At 36.4% G+C, this 20,108-nt stretch overlaps 1 protein-coding gene across 3 annotated transcripts in view; it reads left to right on the forward strand.

The window, feature by feature from the left end:
• The window catches only part of EPSTI1 (epithelial stromal interaction 1), a 90,663-nt gene extending 71,831 nt beyond the window's left edge, over positions 1-18,832 (forward strand). For 2 of the 3 annotated variants that reach the window (XM_011226264.3, XM_002920256.4), the window contains 3 exons: positions 7,889-7,962; positions 12,038-12,137; positions 18,295-18,832. In XM_011226264.3, the coding sequence (XP_011224566.1) occupies positions 7,889-7,962; positions 12,038-12,137; positions 18,295-18,303 (183 nt within the window). In that variant the 3' untranslated portion in view covers positions 18,304-18,832. The remainder of the gene's footprint in view (positions 1-7,888; positions 7,963-12,037; positions 12,138-18,294) is intronic. The other variant, XR_004626747.1, reaches the window with a different exon arrangement.
• The last annotated feature ends 1,276 nt before the right edge of the window (positions 18,833-20,108 follow it).

Below are 20,108 nucleotides of genomic sequence, written 5' to 3' on the forward strand. Positions count from 1 at the left end.
CCAAATTAATTTGTGAGGTTTGTGCAATTCCAATAAAATTTTCAGTGGAATGAGGTGGTTTGAAAAACTATTTCTACATTTCAACCATGAGAATAATCACAAGATTAAACAAGGAGCTTTACAAAAATATGGATAATAATTTGCGTGTTTGCTGGGGCAAGGAGAGTGTACAGAATTAGCTATTAAAAAATACCTCAAACTCCTTTGTACTGCCACCCATAAGAGGTGAACCGAAGGGCTCTTTGACAACATCAAATTAGAGTTTCCAAAATGTGAAAGTATTAGATATAAAGGTGTAAGTTTGTTCTGCAGAAATAATCAGAGATCAGAGATATACACAAGATGTACATACATTGTTGTTTTTTCTTTTTAAATATTACTGGAAGTTTGGAAACAATTTGTTCAGGGATTGAGGATTTGAGGATTTTGAAATTTGGAATACCATGCATCAATTTCTACTGTGTTTTAATAATATGGGAATATAATCACATATAAAAATGAAAAAAATTATAAAATAGACTCTGGGCAAGTTTTGAAACCTGCCGCTTATTGTACTTTGTGCAAATTACTTCATCCCTCAAAGCTTTATTATGTATGATAGTTATTTACCTCATGATACTGTTTCTAGGATCAAATGAGAGAAAAGCTTGTGGAAAGTTTATCTTAATGCCTGTAACGTGGTAAGCCTACAAATGTGACCTGAGCTGATGATAAGAAGTTATGATCTGTGTAAATAAAATCAAGAAGTGAAGGAAATGGACATGTTATCCCTGGGTAGAGAGATTTTATGGGTGATTATTATGTCTTCCTTTACTTTATTTTTTTATTTTTTAAAGAGATTTTATTTATTTATTTATTTATTTATTTGAGAGAGAGAGAGAGAGAGAGAGAGAGGAAAGAACACGAGCAGGGGGAGGGACAAAAGAGGGAGAGGGAGAAGCAGACTCAGCTGGGACACTGAGCAGGGAGCCTGAAGATGCAGGGCTCGGTCCCAGGACCCTGGGATCATGACCTGAACCAAAGGTAGATATTTAACTGACTGAGCCACCCAGGCACCTCTATGTCTTCCTCTATAGTTTCTATACTTTCGAAGAAATATTTTTTTTTAAAGATTTTATTTATTTATTTGACAGAGATAGAGACAGCCAGAGAGAGAGGGAACACAAGCAGGGGGAGTGGGAGAGGAAGAAGCAGGCTCATAGCTGAAGAGCCTGATGTGGGGCTTGATCCCATAACACCAGGATCATGCCCTGAGCCGAAGGCAGACGCTTAAACCGCTGTGCCACCCAGGCGCCCCTCGAAGAAATATTTTTTAAAAGAAAAAAGTTGATAGGATATATTTCTGGGTTGGGAGATAGAGAGCTGTGCGATTCAATGATTATTACAGCTGGAAGTCCATTTCTCTTTATATTAAAATGGTAGAACTAACAATAATTAGTAAAAGTAAATAATTCGTAAAAATATTATTAATGCTATTTTTGACTCCCATATTTTACCCATTAATATTTACTTCCTTTGATTCTGTTGTCTCCTCTTAATTTTTTGAAGTGGTGTCCACTTTTTTCCTTAATGAAGGCCATCTTTGTCCTTCTGAGCAAAGGTATTGCTATGAGGAGACCCCAAACCAGGACCTCTTTAAACTGTCACCTCCCTATAAAGCTCCTCTCTTGTATTAAAAAACATTTGAAGGAAGGGGTTCTTTAACATCTGTGGCATCAAGTCTCCTGCTTCCACTATCCTTTTCCTCTTGAGAGAACAACCTCTCCTGGGAGAAGTTTGTCCCGGTCAGGCGACAGCACTTTAATGTTTACATGAAGCGGTCAAGCTGAACCATGTCGGAACACGCCTCGCTGGGATTCAGACATGATTTCAAAATGACCCTATCTTACCCTTCGATGACGGCATGGCAGCTTTGCTCTGGGGCATCCCTTTCACTCTGGCCACATCAGGTTTCTCCAGTGTCCCGCTTGCACACACCTGGCTGTCACGTGGTTGACCCTTTGGTACATTGGACAGTAGAGAAGCGACTTCTACAACCTCTAGTAGGAAATGGTGAGCCCCTACCTCTTACTGTTAGCTTTGGCCCCAGCGCTGATCTTTGGCACTTCCTGCAGCTTCCCAGCCCAGCACCCTGTCCCCTGGCGAAAGCAGCCCCACCAGAGGGGTGAGCAAAGGCAGAGGCATGGTTTGCTGTGTTGTCAGGATTTACCTACCCCACTTTGGCCAATGTTTATAGGAGGTTCTGCTCTTAGCATCTCCAAGCTGTTATTTTATTTATTCTATTACTTCAGTGCCCTCTTTGTATGCAGCTCTGTCTGAATGTAGTGAGATGTGGAAAGCAGTGAGAAGACATGCTCTTTTTCCTCCAGGAGACTTCGTGACCCACGTATGTTGTTAAACAACATCCAGCAACATTTGCTCCTTGTCTCTCTGCACCTGTTCCTTCATAGCCCTGTATCCTGTTGCTTGAACTGCTGTTCTGCGATACATATCTTTGTGCTTTGTCTCACAGTCGTTTCTGGGTCTGCCTCCCTTGTTACACTATGGTTTCCATCAGGGTGGAGCTGTGTCTATTTGCACCTGTACCTTCAGCATGAATCCAGGTGTCTGGAAAACAGTTGGTGCTTAACAAGTGCATGTTGAATGGGACAGGCTTGATGGTTTCCCAGACGCTGTGTGTCATGTTCCTCCTGCTTAAAGTGTTTTGATTTCCTTAATGTCCAAAGCTCAGTCCTTGGAACAAGAACAACTTACTTGTATCTGTCCAACTAGATATTGCACTTCTGGATGAAAAACCAGTAAATGAACCAAGGATATGCTTATAAGGCATGTGGACGCATCTGCAATGGCTGTCAATTCAGCAGAACAAATTAATTAGTTGAAATTATCCTTCATGGTACCAAAGGAAAACCAGCTTCTCCCTAGTAAATACGCTTTGCTAGATATAGAATAATAATCCTGAGTGCGGCATTGCCAGAGCCTTCCCTCTGCCATGTGGAGTGATGTTTCTGCATGGTGATGCCTCATCAGCTCTGTCCCCGTTTCCCTCCTTCTCTGTGTTTTCTCCTCTCCCCATCCTTGCTCTGTCATAGGATGATGCATGTTACTCTCTTCCTGTCCTCTTTTCTTCCTCCCTGGCAGTTCTTGGCTTCATAAGGTAGTGTTTTGCTTTTTAACATCTTTACATATGAAAAACTATGTATTCGTTAGGGTTTTTAAATAGAAGAAAATATAAAGAACCAGCAATGGTCTCCCATGCAGATAAAACTCTGTTGATGGTGTGAGGAAGTAATGTATGCACAAGGATCAAGGGTTAGAAAGCAAAAATTATATGTGATGTTAAAGCTTCTTACCCTGCCTATCCACCTTCCATGCTTCTTTCCCCAGTGATAATTACAGTTAACATTTTGGTGTATGTTTTTTATTAAATTATTTTAAATATGATACAAACCTGTATATAAAAGTTGAAATGGATATACATGTATCTTTCCTATTTACATGGAATAGTCCCAAGGAAACTGCTCTGAACCATTTTTTTCCCTCTATTTGTCCCATGAGAAAAAGTTTTTTGAATATTTGACACAGAATGTTACATTTGTTTCAAGGGTACAACATAGTGAATTAACAAGTTTGTACCTATGCTAGGTTCACCACAAGCGTGGCTACCATCTGTCCCAGTACATCACTATTAAAATATCATTGACTGTATTCCTTAGGCTGTCTTTTATTCATTCCATTACTGGAAGCTTTCACCCATTTTGCCCAACCCCCAGCCCCCCCTCTGGCAACCATCAATTTGTTCTCTGAACCTATCTTTTATTACTTAATGTATCTTAGAGATTCTTCTCTAGGTGCCTCCCCTTCTCTCCCATCTACCTTATTCTTTGTTTCTCCTGCATGGTATTCCATTATGTAAATGGTTTAACTTACTGGTCCAGGTCCTTATTAACGGGCACTAAGACTTTCTCTTGGAATTTTACTTTTCAATCATATAACTGTGACTATCCCTCTATGTGTATCTTTGAACAGTTCTAAAAAGAATGTGTATGTTTTACATGTTGATGGTTGTTGCCAATATTGTCCTCCAAAAACGAAATCAGTTTTCACTAATTTAGATGAGTCACCAAAGTGCTTGACTAAACTTTTCTGTTGATCCATTTTCTAGTTTTTTTCTAGTATGATAGAAAAATTTTATCTCATTGTCTGATTTATATTTCTTTCATTGTGTGTGAAGATGATAACCATTTTGAATTTACAAGTAATCCGTACTTTGTGAATTTACCCTTCCTATCCTTTGGCCCTTTCTCTGTTTGATTGTTGTTTTTTCCTCATTAGTTTATATAGTGTCTTTAGCCACCTCCTCAGACCTCCCCTGAGCCTTGATCTCAAATAGCAATTGAGCCTCACATCGGTGTGTTTAATCCTCCACACAGGATTACAACTGGATGTATTTCTCACTTGTTTATGGGTTTCCTTTTTTTCTAGAGTAGAAATTCTTAAGGAGCAAGGTTCTCCTCTATCTTGTTCATTGTTGTATCCCTGTCACATAGATCCAAGCCTGGCTCATAATAAGCACTCAGATGTTGCTGAATGAATGAAAGAATAATTGCATTAATTTGTATGTGTTATAAAAAATTTTTAAGTTTGTTTTCTAATTTTGTTTATGCTATTTTTTCCTATGGAAGCTTTGAATTTTTATGCAATCAAATTTATCAATCATTTTACTTTATGATTTCTGAACCTTCCTTGCTCTACACCTATAAATAAATTTACTCAAGCCTCCTTTGAAAACTCCTATGGTTCCATCTCTTAAATTCAAATCTTAGACCTCTATAAAATTTATTTTTATATTTAAAAAATCTAGTTTTAATTTTTCTCAGAATAGTTAGTTCTTCATCATTCATTGAATTGTTTCTCCTGCATGCATTTAGCATACAACTTTGTGGTAAACTACATTTTCATGGATTCCTAAACTCCACCAAATTGTTTAAGTTGATGAAGTTTCATGATAGGTTTTAATATTTGGAGACTCTGATTCTCCCTCATTTCTTCTCTTTTTTTCGTGGCTATGATTGCATATTTTTTCCAGATGAACTACGATATCATTTTTGCCAAGGCTAAAACATATATATTTTAAAGAAATACGTAATAATATTCATGTATACTCAGAATATATGTCTTTTGTAGTTTTTGTCTCTGTCTCACATCTTGAACTGATGAGAATTTAATTTGTTCAGAATTCATGTGATTAAGCTTAGGATGGGCTGGATATCAGAGATTGCTCCTTGGAGAAATGGGGTAATGCATGTGAGAAGAATTGCATCCTTTGACAAGAGAGTTTTTGATTTAGGCTAGATATGTTCTGCTAGAACTTTTGAGTTTAAATGGGTGCTATCTTTCTGGCATTTATACTTGAGTATGATGAACTACTGACAAGTTATTCTCAATCTTAACTGCCTATTTTGGATGCATCTTGCCGGAGATTAGATACAAAAAACGTCTAAGTTTTAATCTTTATTCTGCTACTAATGAGCCATTTAGCTCTTGTTAAATTACTTAAGCTGAGTTTTTTAATCTTGTTCCCTCATCTGTAAAATAAGCATACTCTCCATTCATTCATTCACTCATCAATTAATACTTTACTTATCTGCCTATCTTTGGGAATTATTGTAAGGATCAAATAACAGAGTTCTGGTAAAATTTTTGTTGGAAAATGTTAAGTTCTGGTTAAACACTGTACCATCAAAATATTTCATTTGCTTATCTCTAGTCCCTTTCTCCCTAAAGCCCATTGAAAAGATGATAAAGGGAAAAAAAATTAAGATTTATTTATTTATTTATTTATTTATTTATTTATTTATTTATTTATTTTAGGGGGAGAGAGAGCACAAGCAGGAGGGGGAGGGAGAAGGAGAGAGAATCGTAAGCAGACTCCACGCTGAGCCCAGAGTCCCACACAGAGCTCGATCTCACAACCCTTGAGATTACAACCTGAGCTGAAACCAAGAGTCAGATGCTTAACAGACTGCACCACCCAGGCTCCCCCCTCCAAAAATTTTTTTTAAAGCCATAAGCCAGTAAGAGCAAAAGAACGGGTTGGAGACTGCAGCAAAGGAAAGGAACCAGCAGAATTTCAGAAGCTGAACCATAGAGCAGGCAAAGCCAGAACTCATTTGCAAGAAGTACTAAGGTGCGAGTTGAAGCAGTCCCAAAGCAGTTCTGGAACTGGAGGCACCTGCTACCTCCCGGGCTGGGGTTGAAGAGATGAGGATGACTTGGAAGTCTAAAGAGAAGCTGTAGGACCCCTGGAGCCTCTCCCTTGCTACACTGAACTTTGGAAAACTTTGTAAGGATGAGGGCTGAGGATGGTGGTATACTAAGAGGGGAGGCTGGGATTGGGATGGGGGTAGTAATAGAGACCGAAATCTTCCAGAGTAGGAAGGCAAAAGATAATAGGTTTTTTTCAAAGTTAAGAAATAGAAGAATATGCATACTATTAAGAAGGAGGTAATTGGCAGATGAAACCACACACAAGAATTGAAAGTGATTCTGGGGTCGATGGGAAAGGACAGGAGCTTCTTTTATTTTGTATAAGGCTTGGTAGTATTAGTAAGTAGCTCTCTTACTTGGTAGACTTTTAAAACTATGTTCATATATTATAGTGACAGAAAATAAAATGAAATAAATGACTTTATGCCATTGTAGGAAAGTAAGACTCTAGCACAAGGCTTGACATCTAGTGCATAAATACCTATAGAATGGTTGAGTAGAATATTATTCAATTATTTAGATAACTCTGATTCTTTTTCTCTTGGTGGTAGTGCTAGATAGCAATTAGAATTAAATAATGTGCTTTAGGGATTGATGAGTAATATATCTGGAATATCACAGTATATGAAACAAGTCTCTTTGTTTTGGGGATGCTGGAATATTAGAAGGCCTTTGAATAAAGTTAAAAAAATAAAATGTCAATCTGATCTTTGAATTTATTTTATACTTTTTCATCAAGAACATTTTGTGGTTAAAAAAATACATATGTTGGCATGTGTTTATCATGTGTCAGTATTTTCTCTACCAGAAAATCTGCTGGCTCAGGCACTAACTTATGACATGGTCCTGATAACTGTCATCCCTCTGCCTTTTCCTGTCTTTAAATACAGGTTAAAAATCAGTCTGCCTCAAGGAAGGTAGTTGAATACTAGAGAAATCCTGGCACCTAATTCTTCGGCTTAATACCATAAGCAGAGTAACTAAGTTTGGAAGTTGCCTCTTCTAGGAAAATAATCAGAATGTCAGAAGCAGAGATTTAGTTGTAGTAACATGATCTCCTACCCAAAGCAAAGTATACCCTCTAGGGAGTCCAAAGTTCTGCTGGTATTAGAAGTATCTAGTCAATAATAGATAAGTTGATTATTCTCCAGGATAGAGAATGTTTTACTAATGGAATTGCACTACAGAATTGAGTCCAACATTTATTTGTAAGCTGCTATAAATTTGTTGGGAAAGAAATGCTAGAGAAATACCAGGAAATAGTACTGTGTGACATTTCTTGAAGAACTGATTTCATTTTTCTTTGGAAGACACAGGTGAGTTTGACTTACGTATTTTCCTCTGTGTATGTTGTACCTATTAGTCTAATATCTTGAGCATGCACATTGGCATTTTAATCTTACAATTTTATACTCCCAGAGCTCTTGTTTGACTAAGGCACAATTATTTTTGCTACCTAATTATATAAGAAAATAATTTCACATGGAAATGGTACTTAAGTAAAAGTTTCAAAAATGAAATATAATACCAGCTCAGGTTAAATATGTAATTGATTTGGGTATCTTTGGTACAACCATGTTAATTGAAAGCCATATTTTAAAACTTTTATTGTTCTTAGAGTGAATTACTGAAATTTCACCAACAGCAACAGGAGGAAGAAAGAACCAAAACCCACCAAGCTGAACACAGGAGGTATAAGTAGCTAATAAAATAAGCATCCTTGATTAAAATAGCTACCTATAAAGTTTTTGCAATGTTTTAAGAAAACACTATAGTCATATTGAATATGGTTTTGGAATTTATATTCCCTTTTTAATCTTTATATTATTGGGGTATGATATGTATGTGAGGATGCCAACTGTTACATATACACACATATATACACATACAATATCCAATTTTTCTGGATAGGTGGCATAAATTCACACTAGAAAATGGAATCATGCTGTCAAGCTATATATTTAGGTGGTACTTTGCCTCCCATGGGACAAAGTATCTTATTACTTTGAAGTGATCTTTTACTATTTGTAGACAACTTTAAAATAATTGAATTGTATAGATGGTGAGATACTCATACTTGAATACGAAAGGTCAGACAAGAACTATTTTATATTGGCTAACGTATTAGGAAAAATATCTTACAATAGAACCATTAAACAATTTTTAACATTGTAAGTTCTCTCTTATTCCTAATATCAGACATTAAGAGTACCCAGTAAAATACCATATTGATGTTGGGCCAGTGCTAATAACCTCCATATCTATCATTACTCCAGGATTTTCCTGGGGGCGCTTGGGTTATCCGAGTTTATTGCAGTGTGCTTGAGGATCTCAGGAGAATTTAATGTAAAGGCTTTCATGATCTAAAACAGCAAATTCTTTTGAAACCAAGTGGCTTCACTTATACGTTTAACCTTCCCACTTTTGCTAATGTGTGTTTTTTAGTTCTGGTGGTTTCATTTTGTAATTGAGACTTCACAAAGTGTTAATAGAAGCTCCCAATTCCGCTGGAGCTGTGAACAATGGATGGGGACTCATATTTTTTTTGACTGGATTATTTCTGCTTCCATAGTCCAGTGAAAATAGTTTTAAAATGTCAAATGTGAATTTATGTGATTTTCTCTGACTAAAACATCAAAACTCTGATATACTGATTAGGCTATTTTTTTGGGGGCGGTAGGGGGTAACAGTTACTGCTACCTTTTTTTTTTTTAATAAAGCAGGTTATAAAATTGTTTAGTCTCATTGGTTTTTCTCATTTTCTCTTTAAAATTCTTTCTACTAAAAACCTGATAGTGCATTTCTTTAACATTGGTTGTTAGTAGTAGCCAGTTATTTCTCTGGATTTCCGAGGATTGATTAGATTGTAAAGCTTTAAGCATCTTAAAGATAGTGCAGTATGTTATATTAATAGGCCCTCTTGCTAAGAAATTCATGTTCAGTGGACATCCAATAAAAGTGCAACTTATTTGATTAGAAGTAGAAAGGATTAATTTCTTGTTGTAGGAAACTTGACCCTCATTTTTTATTTCCATAATACTAGATACCTAAATATTGGTGGGGCTATTAAATTTCTACACCTTATTTTCTCTTTTTATTGATTCTAGTTAAATACAGATGCAAATTTAATCTAAGAGGAAATCTCTTTGGGTAATAACCTCAGTAACCAGTTTTGAGGTAACTGATTAAGTTTTCGAACACATATTTTATGTTCTCAGTTTTTGAGGAAAGCATATGTTTTTATTGTCCTTTAGAGTTTACAGTGAGCTTTCACATGTTAAATGAAAATACTCATTCAGTACTCTCTTAACGAATAAAATCAACTGTGACTGTTCTTGCTGAGGGCAACGGCACTAGCTGTGTGTGTGTGTGTGTGTGTGTGTGTGTAGGGGCCATAAGTTAGGTTTTCTCCAGGGACACAATTTTATTAGAGTCAAAAAGACAACATGCTTTCTACTGTTTAGAAGTTGATATAGCAGAAAACTCAACTCTGAGTTTTATAATAGAAAGCTTGTGGAAATCCTCATAAGTTTTTCAATGCATCCATCCTATATTGATTAAGCCCAGCTGCACCTGAACCTGACCCATGGTAACTTTCTGAGTAAGAGAAGAAAGTTGAAACCTCAGAGAGAAAAGACAAAGCATGGGGGTCAACGACTTGAAAAGATCTGGGCTATGAACCGAAAACTGGAGTGAACTGAGTTGATTTATTGAAACTTGAACAATCCTTAAATAATAGTTTTATCCATATTAACCCTTAGAAGAAGATCCAGAGCAGTGGTTTGACAGCAATAAAATGTATATGCTAACACTAGTAGACAAATCAGTAAGCTGGTACTTTTTCTTCTCTTTGAATTCTCTGTAGGTATTGAGAATAAACAATCTCTTTACCACCTATGATCTCTTGTTGACCCACTCTGCTGTCCTTTTAGTAACTGATGCTCAAAAGTGAATCATACCACCTGTGTACATGACAGGCTATCAGTCTTCGCAGTGTGTGAACAAACTGAGAGCTGTGGACATTGGGCTGTTTTGCAGCCTATACTCACTACCATTGGTGGTTTCATGATGCAGCTGCAATCACAGAAGCAGGCAGATGTGGGGAACATGCACCCGGATTATTCATTTATTCACTTTTTACCTATCGGGACACACTCAAAGAAGGTTTTGTTCTAGGCACTGCGAATAGGCAGGGAACATCCCTGACTGCATGGAAATTACAATCTGGAGAAAAGAAATAGAAGTCAATAAGTTAACAGCAAGAGTATTTCAGACAATGATATGTACTGTGAGGAGAGAGATTGGAGGTGATAGTTCCTCCATGAAGAGGTAATAATCAAAGGACAAGAGCCAGTCACATAGAGATTGGGGTCCAAAACATACACTTAGATGTCCCCTATTATTAGGTATAGGAAAAAATGCAAAGCCCCTAAAGTGGGAATGAGTTTGGACTTTTTGAGTCTCCAGTGGTTAGATTATAGATGGTGAGGAAGAGAATAAGATGAAATGAGGTTGGTAGGAGTCAGAAAATACAAGATTTTTTAAGCCAGTGATTTTATTCTAAGACTAATGAGAAATCATGAGAGACTCTTAACTATAGGAAACAAACTGAGGGTTGCTGGAGGGGAGGTGGGGGGGGATGGGGTAACTGGGTGATAGGCATTAAGGAGGGCACTTGATGGAGTGAGCACTGGTGGTTATATGCAACTGATGAATCACTAAATTCTACCTCTGAAATGAATAATATGCTATATGTTAATTAAATTTAATTTAAATAAAAAATTAAAAAGACTAATGGAAAATCATAGGAGGGATTTAAGCAAAAGGAAGGCATGATCCCTTTTATAATTTAGTAAGGTGGTTGTGTGGAGAATGAATTACAGAGGGTGGGAGTGGAAGCAAAAGCAAGATGAGAGAGGATAGTGATTTGGACTAGAATGGTGGCCATGGAAAGTTTTGTTTGTTTGTTTTAATATTCTATAACACTCAGGAAAGTCCATGAAACAAATATTTAGAATGATTAATTACAGAGTGAACATCTAACTAGCCAGCTCCAGAAATAGAATATAACCACCACCCTATAGTTAACCCTTATTCTGACCTTTATGATAATCATTTTCTTGCCTTTCCTTAAGGTTTTACCTTCTATGTGTTAACCTTAACTTCTGAAACTGGTTGCTGCAAGTATGACTGAACGTTGGGGAAAGATATACCCATTCTTTCTTTTGAAAGTTTGAGATTCCCTGTTCTGATATTTCCTATTTCTTATACTCTTTTCCCATTTTCCTCTACTTTGCACTTATGGGATTTACTTTAGCAAGACTGGCAGTGGGGTACAGGGCATATGGGAGAGACATCTCCATTGCAAGAATAGTGTCACAGAGCTATTTTTGGTTCCCCTTCATGTTTCAAGACTTGCTGAACCTTCCATCTCTCCTCAGCCTCTAGAGTTCACACCTGAGATGGCCTGGAGGGTATGGTTGCTGGGGAATAAGGTTTTTGCTGAACTGGTAGAAGATGAAGGAATGAAGCTCTGAAGTTCAGAATTGTGCCCCCTCTGGCTGGAGTCACAGCTGGCATCAGTTTTAGCAAAGGGCTGTTAGCAGCATGTCATAGGGCTAATGTGAAAAGAAGTTTGTATAGTTTACTTCTAAGCTGAGAGGGGAAAGCAATCCTCACAGTCAGTTCGTACAGCATGCTAGGTTCTCAAAAATCTCTCAGCCCTGTAGCAAGCTTTCCACTTACACGCATTTTTCATTGTTTAAAGGGTAAATAATGTTTTTCTGGACCGGCTCCAAGGCAAAAGTCAACCAGGTGGCTTCGAGCACTTTGGAGGCCATTGGAATATGAATAGTGGTAACAGCTGGGTGAGTTTTTTCTTTTCTCTTAAAAAAAAATCTTTCAAAGTTGAAGAGTAAAAACAATGAGAATTTTAAAAATATGTTGTGGCTTTGTCCCAAGATATTATTTTTTTGGTGTGCTGTTCAGCTGTGTGATGGGCAGTCAGCCATGGTGATTACTGTAAATTCCACAATAGTTTCTAGAGAGAGGGAGAAAGTCCTGGTTTCACTGCTGGCCAATCACAATAAAAAATGACACCTGCCCTTTGTTCTCAGTGTGATTGCCTGGACTGTAAAGATTTTTTTTATCACCCCTTGCCCAGACCTACAACAAAAACAAATGAATTTTTTTCAAGAGGATTTTAAGTGCAATATGGTTATAAAAATAGTAAGCATTCTGTAGTAATATATTCTTTCAGTGAAACTAGCACATCAAAGAAACCAGTATTTAATTTTTCACTACAAAATGATTTTTAAAAAACCCTACAGCAAAAGGCACTTTTTGGAAATGAAATGTCCTTATGGATTTCTGTGAAGGAAACCTTGCAACTGTGTTGTAATATGTGCTTCATGTGTTTTGTGTGCACAATATATCATTGAACTAGCGCCGACTCTTTGGAATGTGTATGATTGCAGGCTTTGCAATGTGTATAGAAACAAAACTAACTACACTGGGTTAATTTAATTGAAGCCCAAGTGCATACATACCTACTAAAAAAAATGGAGGAGATGGAAATCTTTAAACTGGTAAAATACAACAAAATAATCAAGTGCTTGCTGGAAACTCTAGAGATCACCCTTTAATAAATACTTCATGGACAAAAGGTAATTTTTGAGAAGATTATCTGTTGGAAATCTTATGCATGTTTTCTTGAAAGGCATTTAGTGGTTGAAATTGATGAACAGATTTCACAAATGTATATATATTGAAGATAACTGAATGTAGGCAAATTTGCAAGGAATGATACTGGACATGTATCCATAATGTATGCTCATGTGTATTACTATGGCATTCAGAATAGGGACAACATGGAAGAGAGAGGGAAAGGATCAAAACACAGTATTTTTGTATCAGGAGTTACAATTTATAAATTATTGACCTATTCATAAGAATATATGAGTGGGAGTCCTGTGGAAAATGGGGCATTGTGACTTGAAGACATTATCCAGGTTCATGGAATTTACAAGTTGTGAGACGTAATTGAAACTTGGATTTTGGACAAGACTTGGAAACTCTGCACATTTTTCCCTCTACTTACCAACTCTCGAAATTTAGAAAGCACTTAGAAAAATACCTGGGATTGAGGGGAAGATGATGATTGAGAGTAAGTGAATACCATGTGGGCTACTGTTAGGGGAATGAGGATTTGGAAATCTGGTTCACCACTGACTACTGGTAGGCCTTATGGAAGTGAGCTAAAAATCTCAAGCGATTCTGCATGGATAAAAAGAAAGGAACATCATTTTCTTGTGATATGAGTGAAGATTATTAAAGTTTCCTTAGTAGGACAGTCTTGGCTAAGTCCAAAGTGGTTATCAGCTCTTCCCTTACTTGAAAGAAGCAGTGACAGAAAGGTGAGAACTTCCTCATGCCCCCACCTCCACATCCACTTCCCTATGGACATCCTTACCTCTATGTCTGCTTCTTCTTGGGGACCAGATTCTTTCTCATCCACCTACCGGGGGACTTTGTTCTAACTATACTCCTCTCTCTCCTGAATTGTCAAATGTTCATCTGAACTAGAAAATTCCCATCAGCATAAAATAGAAATATCAATTATATTGATACCCTTCTCTCTCTTGCTACTGTCCTGTTTCTTTGTTCCCCTTTCAAGCAAAACTTCAACATGTAGCTATCCTTTAGCTATCTGTAATTTCTTTCTTCCCATTTCTCTTAAACTCATTTAAATCATGATTTAGACTTTATCAGTCCGACCATAATGCTTTTGTCATGGTCATAACAAGGTCCACATTACAAAATCCAGTGGTTATTCTTCAGTCTTCCTCTTTTGACCTATCAACATCATTTGTCATGGTGAATCACTCCCTCCTCTCTGAAACTGTTTACTTGGCTTCTGGGCATTATACATTGCTGGGTTTCCACCAATCCCAGTGGCTACTCCTTTTCATTCTCCTTTGCTGAATCTCGTGCATGTTGCTATCCTCTCAACATTGGAGCACCTCAGAGATCCACCTTGGATCACCTTCTGAACTTTATGTTCACTTAACACCGTGGTGGCCTCATTCATTCTCATAAATTTAAATATGATTTACGTGCTTGTTACTCTCACATTTCTAATTCCAGCCTTGACCTCTTCCTTGACTCCAGACTTGCATATCCATTAATCCACTCAACATCGCCACTTGCATGTCTAATGGACATTTCAACCTTAACATGTCTAAAAGTTAACCTTTACTCCTTCTACCTGAGTGCTCCATCTGCACTTTTTCTTTTTATATATTGGTACAACCCATCTCACATCACTCACAATTGATCCATCAGCAAATCTTCTTGACTTCTGCTCCAAATATGTACAAACCAGCAGCTTCTCATTACCTCCACCACTGTTATCCTGCTTCCAACCTCTGTTAGTGCTCATCTAGATTCTTGAAATAGTCTCCTAGATCCTTTCCTTGCTTCCACACTTACCTAGCTACAACCTATCTTCAATATGACGGATCCCTTTGAAACAGAAGCCAGATCCTGTCACTTCCCTGCTTAAAACCTTCCAGTGGCTCCCATGACTTTCCAAATCACTTGGAGAGTTCATACAGTAGCCTACCAGATGCTTCTTGATCTAGCCTGCACTTTATCCCTCTGATGCTCTCCTGCCACTGCCCTTCCCTTCCTCCTCATTCCTCCCTGCCACACTAGCTTTCTTGCTGCTCTTTGAAAACTTAGGGAACTGGCTGCTTTCACCTTATGGACTTTGCACTGGCTGCTCCCTCTATACTCTTCTCCATATGGTTTGTTCTCCAAGCCTTTTATTGAATCCCACCTTGTGAGGTTTCCTTGGCCGTCTACTTAATGCTGCCACTTGTGCCCTTATCCCTGGATCTAGCCATCCTTTTTCTGGGCTCCCCTTCTTTTTCTGTGGCACTCTGCAACTTCTAACATATCTTTCTAATGTTATTTGCTTATATGTGTTATTTACTATTTGCTCTTAGTCTCTCCCTGAGATATATGTTCCATATTGCATCAATCAGAGCCCTTTAATTGTTTTGTTCACTGATCTATCCCAAGCAAAAGACAGTGATTGGGATTTAGCACAGGCACAAGGAAACAGGTGGCTGTGATTGAGGGTTGGCAAAACAACAAAAATTTAGAACCAAATGATTTGATATACTAAAATGATGAGATACTAAATTTAAAATAGCTATGTATAAAACATTTGATGGAATAAATATTGGATTTGAAATAATGAGCAAGAACAAGAGACAAAGACAACCAAGAAGATTTGAAAAAGAACAAAATAGAACTTCTAGGAATAAAGAAATATAATCTTTGGAATTAAAGCACTCAATGAATACATCAAAATAAAAGGAACACAAATTAAGAACTAAATCAAAATACCATTTCTCATCTATTATTTTGGCAAAAGAACAAAAGATTGGCCATATACTCTTTTGGCAAGGCTGTGGGGAGAAGGGTTCATTCACACATCGTTGGTGGGAATTCAAAATGATACAAACACTATCTAAATTAACTTGTCACCGCTTTGTATAAAATAAAAATCAGCCTGGACATATTGCAGAAAAGCTCTACTAAATATTCAAAAAACAGATCATTATAAAAGTCTAGAAAGTTTTCCAGATAAATGAAAAAAAGAGAAAATAATCTCCAAAGAATTAAGTGAATATAACTTGAATCAAGATCACACACAGACTATACAGAAAAAAAAAATGGATATAGGCTCACTCATAAACACAGATTTAAAAACATCACAAACAAAATTTTGACAGATTCAATAATGAATTTCTTTAAAAAGCATAATATATCCTTATCAAATTGGATTTATCCCAGATGCAAGCTTGATTTATCACAAATGAATAAACAAAAGAAAAAAACTGAGATGATTTACCTCATAAATTATAGCATGATCATTTCCTAGATACAGAAAAAAACATTTGATAAATTTCAATACTCATTTGTGGTAAAAGCTGCAAGGAAACCAGAAATAGAAAGGACATTTCTTTAGCTAATAAAGGGAGCAAAAATCTGTAATAGAAATACATCAAAAGCATTTCCAATAAATCATACGCAAGAGCTGAAAGGAAAAGACTTTCATAAATCATAGATGATACAATTATCTACTCAGAAAATCCAAAAGAATTAGAATAAATAAGAAGATAACAATGTTGGTAGATGTAGGATCAATATATAAAAACTTCATTTCTATAAACCCTAAATTAAAAATTATATATTAAAAAGACAAAACCAAAAATGCACATAACCTTTACAAAATATATAAAATTTTTATAGAAAGATCTTAAGGATAAATTAATGAAGTTATACCTTATTAATGGATAGGAATAGGAATGAGCTCTCAAATAATCTATAGATTTAGTTAAATTATGATCAAAGCAAAGAACCAAGAATAACCAATTCACTACTAAAAATAAAGAAGTATGTATGGAGACTTGATTAAACATTTAATACAGTCTGTAATTGGCACAGGTGGACCCAACCATTTGTGGAATTCTGACATATGACAGAAGGCAAAGCACATCATTGGGGGAAAGTGTACTCTTCAACAAATACTATTGGGACAGCTGATTACCCACATGAAATCATAACCAATCAGTTCCAGGTGGATTAAGTCTTTTATGTAGAAAAGAAGGCTTTTCAAATTATAGAAGAAAATAGACTATTTATAAAATTGAACTAGGGTGGACTTTTTAAGACCCAAAGTATTAACCAAAAGGAAATTATAAATATATATTAAAATGAAACATCTGTTCATCGAAGGATGCCATACAAAAGAAAGAAGAGAAGCCATATATGAAGATTTTTATCCTGGACCTGTTTTGTAAATAACAAGTGGACAAAAGTTTAGTATACAGAATGTATTTAGACTGTGTCATTTATTCAGAAGTTGATAGATGACACCTGAGCTCCCCCAGGAATGAGAGAGGAGAGTTCACAGATGGGGCTTGAAGGAACTACTGGAATCAATAAAAAGCTGAAGACGAAGAAAAGGAGGAAGGCAGAAAATACAACAATGATGAAAGCCAAAGAGAGAAAAAATTGTTTCAAGTAACATCATATGAACACTTTAGTAGGTCTTTGATAAGTGTATTTTGGGTAGACAAATTAGATTGATCTTTATCTTTAATCTTTTTAAATTTAAATCACATTAATCTCATATTCCTTTATATATATACATATACATGTGTATACTTTGATAATTTAAAATTATTTTTACATTAAAATTTTTTTTGGTTTTCTAGACTCCTCTCCTCTTTATGATGTAACTAGGGTAGGACTTTGAAGGAATCACTTCAAGTTCTGTTTTCTCTGATATCAGTAGGTGAGACTCTTTGAAATGCTGTGGAAACTTTAAATCCTGTGTCTTCAAGGGCAGTTGCATGTTTGCCATGACCTATGAGGCAACCTGAGATTTTAGTTTCCCAGAACGTTAGAACAGCAATAGTCTGAATCCCAAGTGTAATGTTGCCCAGCATTCTGGGAGGCTTGATGGAGACTTCTTGACCCTTTGCCCAGGGTAGGAGTGGAGGGGACTCATTTAGTATAGCTCCCTTCCTGGAGGTCCCCTTAGAAGTCACCTTTCTGCTGCATAATATGATGCCATTCTACTCCATACATTTCCACTGAAATTGCTCTGCTTCACACTGTGTTCGTCCTGTCCTTGTTGTCACTATGGAGGTGGGTGACAGTATTTGTGACCACTATTATTTGTGACCTATGTTAACCTATCTCTAAGGACACAGCTGATGAGCTGTCAGTCAACAAGCCATTACATTGTTGACAGAGACTATTTTGTGAATCAAATGCAGTGGGACTTGAAAATTAAAACATGACATTGGGACAAATCATTAAATAAAAATAGGCATTTAAGCCCAATATAGTAAAGAGTGTTCTTTGAGGGAACTTCATTTTGTACTTAGATCTCTGAATTTTGTTTTGCTGCTTATACTCATTTTTGTTTTCTTTTTTTTCCAGGATGTATGAGAAATACTTACATCTGTCCTTTGTCAACTGACCTTGAAGAACCTCACTTGATTTTCCTTAATGCTCCTTTGTTTATCCTCACTGTTTTTACCTTGACTTCAATTGCCCATCCACTCAGCTGAAGAACAACTAGGGATGACCAGTTTTTCCTTGTAACTATTTTTGCATGTTTGCAGGAGCTGATTGCTGAGCTCATATTTAATTTCTACTGCCAGTGAAATGTTATACTATTTCTCTCATTGGTTTCACATCTTATTGGAAGCCTAATTACAGCAATGTTAGTAAGATGAAAAAGGAGGGAATCATTTGATACTTTCAGGTTTGCAAGAGCTATGGGTGCTACATGCTTGTCTCTCAAAGCAGCTAATTCTTACGTAATTCTCAGATCACGTTTGGGGAAGATTTGGCATTTTTTAGATTTTGAGCTCTACTTAACCCAGGGTACAAACTTGAGCAAAAGAAAAAAAATAAATCTTTTATACTGTTTTAAACACATTTATAAATAAATTTTGAAGTACTTCTGTATAAATGGTTTGTTTTTATTTTTAATGAAAAGCTCTTGAGTTTTTCTCTTTTGATGGGTCTGATTTTTATATTCTTTATAGTCCATGTAGATCAAATGTAGGACTGCAGTCATTATTGGATCTGCCTTTGGTGTTCATTTACTTACTAATACTGTTCCTCTGGTTTTTCATAGTGGGCCAGTTAATTGCCTGAAAGGCCATTGTTTATATGAAAATCAACTGGATACAAATATAGATACAATGTGTGGTTTTTAGGTGTTTTGGAAACTTGTCTTTTCTCTGTGCAACCTATGTCCTATAGCTAATTCAGTAGGCTTTCCTATTCTACTTTTATGCCCTTTAACCAGGTTAGAGATCTTAGAGTGCAAGAATATTGGTTTTCCATGCTTTATGCTCTAGTCCCAACTCCATGTTATATAGGAGAGCATCACATTTAGTCTTAGAATGAAGGTTGGAAGAGCAAATAATTTTTGCAGCCGGAAAACTAATACTATTTTTTAATGACATGTAATTGACATACAACATTATATTAGTTTCAGGTGTATAATATAGTGATTCAACATTTGTATACATTGCAAACTGATCACCACTGTAAGTCTAGTTACCATCTATCACTTTGCAAAGTTAATAGAATATTATTTGGTATATTCCCTGTCCTATACATTATATCCCCATAACTTACTTATTTTATAAATGGGAGTTTGTGTTTCTTCATCCTCTTCATCCAGTCCCCTGATTCTCTAAAACCTCTCTGGCAATTACTAATCTGTTTTCTGTATCTGTGTGCTTGGGTTTTGTTGTTTTGTTTTTAGATTCCACATATAAGTGAAACCATGCAGTATTCGTCTTTCTCTGACTTATCTATCTTAGAATACTACCCTCAAGGTCCATCCGTGTTATCACAAATGGCAAGATTTTGTTCTTTATTATGGCTTAGTATTGCAATATATATATATCTACCACATTGTCTTTATCCATTCATTCATTGATGGGCATTTAGGCATTGTTGTCACATCTTGGCTACTGTAAACAATGCTACAATGAACACAGGGGTACCTGTATCTCTTCAAATTAGTGTTTTTGTTTTCTTCAGATAGATACCCGGTAGTGGAATTGCTGGATCATATGGTGGTTTTATTTTTAAATTTTTGAGGAAACTTCATACTGTTTTCCATAGTGGATGAGCTAATTTACATCACTAACACTAACACAGGAAGGTTCCCCTTTCCTCACATCCTTGCCAACACTAATTGCTTGTCTTTTGGTAATAGCCTTTCTGAC

This window comes from Ailuropoda melanoleuca, chromosome 7 (assembly GCF_002007445.2).
Source record: "Ailuropoda melanoleuca isolate Jingjing chromosome 7, ASM200744v2, whole genome shotgun sequence".
In the NCBI taxonomy this organism is placed as follows: domain Eukaryota; kingdom Metazoa; phylum Chordata; class Mammalia; order Carnivora; family Ursidae; genus Ailuropoda; species Ailuropoda melanoleuca.